General features: G+C 32.7%; 1 protein-coding gene across 2 annotated transcripts; it reads right to left on the reverse strand.

Annotated features, from left to right (window-relative positions):
* Positions 1-8: 8 nt before the first annotated feature.
* On the reverse strand, positions 9-6,847 carry LOC143051665 (proton-coupled folate transporter-like). 2 transcript variants are annotated; one of them, XM_076224579.1, is made up of 4 exons: positions 5,701-6,847; positions 2,306-2,389; positions 1,796-1,952; positions 9-623 (listed from the first exon to the last, which is right to left on the reverse strand). In XM_076224579.1, the coding sequence occupies exons 1-4, from the start codon at positions 6,797-6,799 to the stop codon at positions 476-478; spliced, it is 1,488 nt and encodes a 495-aa protein (XP_076080694.1). In that variant the 5' UTR covers positions 6,800-6,847; the 3' UTR covers positions 9-475. The 2 variants fall into 2 exon arrangements, with proteins under 2 accessions (XP_076080694.1, XP_076080687.1); XM_076224572.1 differs by lacking the exon at positions 5,701-6,847 and adding an exon at positions 2,921-4,426.
* Positions 6,848-7,984: the final 1,137 nt, after the last annotated feature.

Here is a 7,984-nt window from a genome sequence, read left to right on the forward strand (position 1 = left end):
AATGATAATTTTGTTTTGTCAAGATACATTTTATTATAACTCATATATACCGGTATTATAGCTTTAAAAAATATTGATAGTTCGGTCCAAAGAAAAAAGAATCCCAACGAATGCACTGATCGAAGCGGAAATCTCGTCAGGGTCTGTATCAGTATGTTATAACACCTTCAAAATTTGATACACACAGTGCTAATTCAAAGGTAGTGCACTAATCGAAGCGGAAATCTCTCAGTGTCTGTATCAGTATGTTATAACACCTTCAGAATTTGTTACACACAGTGCTAATTCAAAGGTAGTGATGATGGATCTGTAATTCGGACCATCTAGACATTGACATGTAGTATAGACACATTTCTCTTGTTAATATCGTATGTCTACATCTTCTTTCATTCATTTTACATAAATGCTTTTTTTTATAAAATGATTAGAATATTTTTATCTGGTATATTTTTGTACAGATTATAGCCCCTTTTGCTTAGTTTTTTGCGATAACAAGTGTATCTTCCTTCTGTGATTTCTCAAGATTTTCGTCACAATCACAATTTTCTTTCCGGTTCTGAACTGTTGGTTCTTCAACTTTAATCTCGATTTTATCTGTTTGAGTGTTTCTGCATGTCACACACCTGAAATGTAAATGAATATATCGTGATACGTCAAGGGATATTATAAGTATAACCTTTTTTTTTATATAAACAAATTTGCAGCTATTAGATAATTTTACCTGTACCTTTGAAAACTATTTACCTACTACTCCATATACAATTCAAGCAGTAGGTAATATATTCAAGACAAAGAACCTATGAATATCTTTTTTTTCGTTTTTTTTTGTTAATACTGCAAGCAGGCAAGTAAGAATGTAAAAATATTCAAAGCGAAATAACTAAATTGTTATTAATAAGAAAATATAGATAGTTAACAAAAAAACAGAGATTTACATCCTACACCCATCTTTCAACTGACTGTAAAATCTTAAGGTATTAAGAATAATAAGATATCTCAAAATTGACAAATTAATGAACTCAAATTAGGTCACAAATAGACAATATCAATATCTCCGATTGTTGAAGACTTCTTACGATTAATTGAAATAATTTCCATATTTATATAATTCGTATATGATTTGCATATCTGCAATTTGTCCAACTGATTTTTCCTTGGTTTACTCTTCAGTAAATCATGCTGTCGAAACCACTTCTTAACCTATATTAACACTGTACCATGGCCATGCCCAATACACAAGATCAAATCCTGGGGTTTACACACCAGGAACTTCCCCAAAATAATGGGTTTATCTAACAGTTACTTCACACAGCTGTTTGACGTTTTACAATAAATGCATTGACTGTTCGGTGTGCCTGCATAAATTTAAATATTCATATTTCATATGTGGAGCAGGATCTGCATACCCTTCCGGAGTACTTGAGATCACTCCTAGTTTTTGGTGGGGTTCGTGTTGCTTATTCTTTAGTTTTCTATGTTGTGTCGTGTGTACTATTGTTTATCTGTTTGTATATTTCATTTTTAGATATAGCGTTGTCAGCTTTTTTTCGATTATGAGTTTGACTATCCCTCTGGTATCTTTTGTCCCTCTATCCTAGTAGTTTATATTTTATTGATAGTAATTGGTAAAATAAGGTTTGAGCTTTTTTGTTCTCACGGCAAAATCATACTAACAAATGTTCTTTAACGCAAAATAAGGCATTCTCTTTTAAATGTCTTACTGAAGTATGCATTCAACAGGAGTGAAATAATCTGCACGAAAATTGAAATACATCTCTAGTTAATATTTACTCACATTAAGAGAATACCAGCACACAATGGAAATAAAGCCATAACAAAGAATACCATGCCTTTAAATATCGGACGAGTGTGGTGGTATATATTGTTAAATAATGTGGAACCACCCAGTCGGCACACAGCTTCTAGTAAGTATATATTAGCAAAAAGTGCTCCTGTAATGAAAAATATGGTAGTAAAAAAGGCAAATAGATCTGTCTTCTTAAAATCAAAAGATAGTAACTGACCATTAATCTTTTATAGAGAGGAAATGGTTGTTTTTAAGTGAATTGTTTGATTTTGATGTTTTTAAACAAATATGATTTGTTTCAGAAGGAAATTGAAAAATAATATATTGATTTCATTTTAAAAGTCTAACAAAAATATCGAACTCCGAGGCCAATTCATATTATAAATCAACGGAAAGAGGAAAAGAAAACTGCCATATTCCTAACTTGGCACAGGCATTTTACAAAGAAATGCTTCAATTGTATATATGCTTCATTGAAATATTTTGAAAAGTGTTTACCTTGTTTGTCTGAATGGACCATTCGAGAAAGGATTGACTTTATTATCGGTATTGGTAATATTCTGATGACACCAATGGCAGTAGCTGAAATGGAAATCATTGATTTATCTACAAACACAATATAAGAATGGGTATTATATATCTTACTCTTTTCGTGTTCACGCAAACAAATTAAACAATGCAAAACCACGAGCATTGCTATATATTATAAATCCCTTTCGTGTAAGTATTTTGAAGGCATAACATGAGTCTTCACAATATCAACATGATAAGCCTGGTATCTGCCATGAGTTCAGTTTGTTGATTTCTTCTCTATCGACAAAAAGTGTCTTTACAAAAGATTTGTTTTATAAACACTACCATATAGTACTGATTTTCTAATGACACTGAGATGTTAGTATTTGGCAAACACTTATTTATAGCAATACATTTGTAAAATGTCCAAAAGGAAAACATGATTTGGAATGGACAAGAGTCAGATCTATCTATAGCCATACTAAAACTATTTAAACCATGAAGAAAAACAAACGTGAAATTAAATTCTTCTATATTGTATAATATACAAATCAGAATTCTTAGCAACAAATTCTTAAAAGACACAACTCAAGAATTTACCAAGGTAAATCATCCAATCGGTTGACGAGAATCCAAACACAATGTAACACGTTACTGAAGAAGTGAATCCCAAAAAGGCTATTGTATGGTCCCTCATACAAAGAAGAAAAGATTTAAGAATCAAGATTCCAATGACAAATTCACAAAAATATGCTGCAGCTGTATACCATCCTACTTTGACAGAGGTCCAGCAAAGAGGAGCTCCAAGCTCATATAATGTTTTTATACCTCCGTTTGCCAAATAAGGAAATTCATTTGTAAAGTATACAAGTATATACATCAGAAATAATTGTCTAGTAGAATTCATTAATATGTTTGTCTTTCTACACAGTGAACATACGTCAATAAATGAAGACGATATGTTTACAGGATTCTGCTTGATTGGTAGTTTAGAGTTTTCCTTCAGTGTGATGATAATTAAAATAAGAATTAAAACTAATAACGCAGTTCCTGTGAGGAATGGGTATGTGTATCCAGTCAGCTTGATAAGGTAACCAGTCGCTATATCAGAAGCACAAATGCCAATTACCATCATAGTATCAAATAGTGCTATATTGAATGGTTTAGATTCATCTTGGTTTGTACATGTGTTAAGTATTGAAAGACAAATAACATCATATGTATAATGGCAACCAGCTAAACCCTCCACAACGCAAAATAGAAGGTACCAGTATAGATTCAGTTTTGCATACACAGCATATGTCCGCAATGCGAATGTTATAGCAAAGAGAGAGACAGTGTACATAAGAACTGGTTTCCGACCCACTTTATCCGACAAAGGTCCTAAAACAGACATAACTAGCAATCCAATACTGTAAATCACAAGTTGCATATACCAAGTCCAGTCCGATGATAATCCCTGAATGTAATCGTCTGTTATAGATGTCAAATTTTTACTGCAACTCAGCTCTTTTATTGAATTATTATATTGTTCTATCGATGTGTGATTAGTTGGTGAATAGCGAGCCTTGATGTACGAATATATGTACTGCGTTTCTGATATGTTCAGCATTTCAAGAGAACATCCCCAGATTATCGTATAAATACATATTTTAAAACGAGCGTCAAACCAGGATGACTTGTTGTCTATTTTCGCGATCAGTATTAGTTTCTCATCCATATTAACTACTGATGGATGGTCGTTGTTGAAATCCAGTGGCAAATATATCAAGTATCTTCAGGACAACAGGGTTTTTTTTTGTATGTTTATATTTTGTAATCCGTACGTTCAATTTACTCAGAATGTATTTGTGTAGGAAAGATAACACCTAAAGTGTGTAGTAGAGATTATTTTCTGTATATCATAGTGAATTGTAATAATTATATTTTGATAAATAAGCACATGTTTATATCGGTAAACAATTACTGTAACACATGATGCTGTCGTCCGTCCCTTTAGGTACACGCATACCTACTGATATACATATTTTAGAACCTCAAGTATCGTCAAAACTATAACCATCAATCTAAAGATACTAATTAATGTATTACTTTGTAAACAACTGGGGCCCATACATTTAACCTAAAGATGTGCTCCCAATAAAATAATTAAGTGAAACAAATACGAAAATAAACGTAACAAGTCTAATAATATTTTTTTCTGTACAGTGATTACAGTCCTTCGATCTCAGTAACTGCAAGTATTCTGTGATACTGTATTACAGGTTCTGTGTTTTATTTGTACCTAACTTTTATTTCATGTTGTACGCTCATCTGCATTTACTAATTAACAAAGCTTTTATACATCTTTATTGATTATACTAAACGAGAAAAATAGGGAATGCTGAGTATTCAAAATCTACTTTAACCAATATGTTAATAGGTCTGTACCAGGTCACTGTTTATTTTTGTTTATTTCTTTAAGGTTATCCCCTTTTTAGTAATGAAGGCAAAACTTCAGTAGTCCAAGGTTAATCTATCTAGTCATAATTTTGAAAGTTTCATTTAGTTTTCGCTTTTTTTTTTTCATTTTCTTTCATTTTTTGTTTTTTGTTTTTTTTTTTTTGTTTTTTTTTGTTTTCACATAACAGCGGTAACCATTTCAGAAATATTAAACGACTTCAAAACTATTTATCTCGATAAACACATGTTGATAGACCTTTTTCCTGGTTTTATGGTTCATTATTTTTTTGTATCATTCGTATATACTGTAAATCTTCTTTGTTTACACACACTATATAAGATAAGGAATGCTAAACAATGAGTATCTGAATATAAATAAACTCATCATAGATACCAGGACTGAAAGTTAATTGATTGTCACTTTTGATTTATTCTTATTCCTTATTCGATAAAACTGAAACATATGCGGTACTTTATATTTGACTTGACCAAACTTATGTACTAATATGTAAAGTTACTATGAGTGAACTGTTGCTATGTGTAAGGATAACTTAGTTTATACATATTTATTTATAGTGGATTGGGAAACAAGTTATTACAACTTATATCAATCCCTTTCCACTTTGTGGGTGCGAGCTAGTGCTGTCTTGTAGCGCCATTAGCCTGCTTTTTTTTAGAAATCAACCAGGATGTCTTTTACATGCAAGAGATGTTGCTCTCTCAAAACACAGATCAATCATCTATCGTCCCTTTTCGACGGACTATCATCGTTTTTTTTTACTCGCTAAAAGGGAGAGCCGAAAATTCAATACCAGAAAATTTCTCCCCTAAACGGGGATCGAACCAGGAACCTTTGTGTTAGTAGTCCGATGCGCTAACCACTACATCACGACTCTTTATTTTGTGTGGATCTTTAAATATGAATTAGGGTAACTCACCACCATATATCATCCAGTCCGCTGTACAAAATCCGAAAAGCACAAAACTTGCCAATGTAGAGGTATATCCAAACATTGCGATTACGTATCCTTTAAAACATGATAGCAGACCTTTCAGAATAACAGTCCCAATCACTAGTTCACCAGTGGCAAGTGCCGCAGTAAACCATCCTATATGAACAGAAGACCAACAAAATGGTGGTCCTAAGATAAACAACAGTCGAATTGTAGAGTTTGCTGAAAGTGGCAAAAGATGGAAAAGGTATATGGTATAATATACACATAAATACTTAATATTATTACTGACTAATGCATTTTGATTGGAAAAAAGAACGCAGAGATTTTTTGAGAGTGATAATACTTCGACCGTTTTCTTACTGCTGCTGTCTTCCAGTGTTAATATTATAAGGATAAGTACCAGACACAGACATCCAATTGATGCAAGATATGGATATGTATATCCTGAAAATTTGATAACATATCCTACTCCAATCTGTGAAATACCCATTCCTATCCCCATCATGGCGTCATAAACAGCCAAAATAAATGGTCTTTCTTTGTTCGGTTTGGTAGAGTTTGTAAGAACCGCACTACACGTTAGATGATATACATAGTGACATCCAGATATACCTTCCACTGCACTGAATCCAACATACCAGTAAAGATTTAAATCTTCATATATTGCGTAGGCTCTAGCAGCGTATGATAAAATTGTAAACATTAAATTGTACATTAACACAATTTTTGCTCCTTTAAGGTCGGACAATGGACCTGCTACTACCAGTACCGGTAAACATATACCATATTTAACAAGTTGGATGTACCACGTCCAGTCGGATGCTAAACTTTGTATATAGTCATCATTCTCTCCAGTCATATTTCCTGGGCAGTTCTGTTCAGTTAAATTGTTTGACGTGGATTCGTAGGTAACGTTTTTATGTGTGTGTTTCTTTAAATATGAATACACATATTGTGTTTCAGTAACGCTTTGGATTTCCAATGCACATCCATGAATCATTACAAATATACACAATTTAGTACGAACATCAAACCAGCTACTTCTTGCATCTTTTGTTAACAATTGTTTACGCTCGTCCATGTTAACTTTTTAATATTCAGTGCATGGATTTATTATTTTCATATCAATGATAACGTGAAAATCGTTAATTTGGGCAGTAGATATAAATCAAGTCCAGTTTTGCAGTATTTATGTCACACTATCATGTGTGTGTAAGTATAAATAGAATGAAGATAACGTTAAGCAAGAAATTTCGTAATATGTATGCCTACTGTTGTTTGTGCTAAAGATCTGTACATTTATTGTTGTTTGTACTATATAACTGTACGCTTACTGTTGTTTGTGCTAAAGAACTGTACATTTAGTGTTGTTTGTACTATATAACTGTACGCTTACTGTTGTTTGGTTTGTGTCAAAGAATTGTTAGCTTACTGTTGTTTGGTTTGTGTCAAAGAATTGTACGCTTACTGTTGTTTGTGCTAAAGAACTGTACGCTTACTGTTGTTTGTGCTAAAAAAAACTGTTAGTTTACCGTTGTTCGTGTTAAGAACTGTACGCTTACTGTTGTTTATGCTATAAAAAAAACTGTACTCTTACTGTTGTTTGTGCTAAAGAATTGTACGTTTACTGTTTTTAGTGCTAAAATTTTTTTTTTAGCTTACTGTTGTTCGTGCTAAGAACTGTACGCTTACTGTTGTTTGTGCGAAAAAAATCTGTACGATTACTGTTGGTTGTTGTTAGAACTGTACTCTTACTGTTGTTTATGTTAAGAACTGTACGCTTACTGTTTTTAGTGCTAAAAATTTTTTTTTAGCTTACTGTTGTTCGTGCTAAGAACTGTACGCTTACTGTTGTTTGTGCGAAAAAAATCTGTACGATTACTGTTGTTTGTGCTAAGAACTGTTCGCTAACTGTTGTTTGTGCTTAAGAATTGTACGTTTACTGTTTTTAGTGCTAAAAATTTTTTTTTAGCTTACCGTTGTTCGTGCTAAGAACTGTACGTTTACTGTTGTTTGTGCTATAAAAAAAACCTGTACGCTTACTGTTGTTTGTGCTAAGAACTATACGCTTACTGTTGTTTGTGCTTAGAACTGTACGCTTACTGTTGTTTGTGCTAAAGAAATGTACGTTTACTGTTGTTTGTGCTAAAAAAATGTTAGCTTACTGTTGTTCGTGCTAAGAACTGTACGCTTACTGTTGGTTGTGCTTAGAACTGTACCCTTACTGTTGTTTGTGCTTCGAATTGTACGCTTGTTGTTGTTTATG

The sequence above is a fragment of the Mytilus galloprovincialis genome, chromosome 1 (assembly GCF_965363235.1).
Source record: "Mytilus galloprovincialis chromosome 1, xbMytGall1.hap1.1, whole genome shotgun sequence".
In the NCBI taxonomy this organism is placed as follows: Eukaryota; Metazoa; Mollusca; class Bivalvia; order Mytilida; family Mytilidae; genus Mytilus; species Mytilus galloprovincialis.

Coding starts and splice junctions, on each gene's coding strand:
- LOC143051665 (XM_076224572.1), bottom strand. CDS start 4,040: ATGGATGAGAAACTAATACTGATCGCGAAAATAGACAACAAGTCATCC. Junction 2,390..2,920: donor CGATTGGATGATTTACCTTG/GTAAATTCTTGA, acceptor TTTCCATTTCAG/CTACTGCCATTGGTGTCATC. Junction 1,953..2,305: donor GGTCCATTCAGACAAACAAG/GTAAACACTTTT, acceptor TTTTCATTACAG/GAGCACTTTTTGCTAATATA.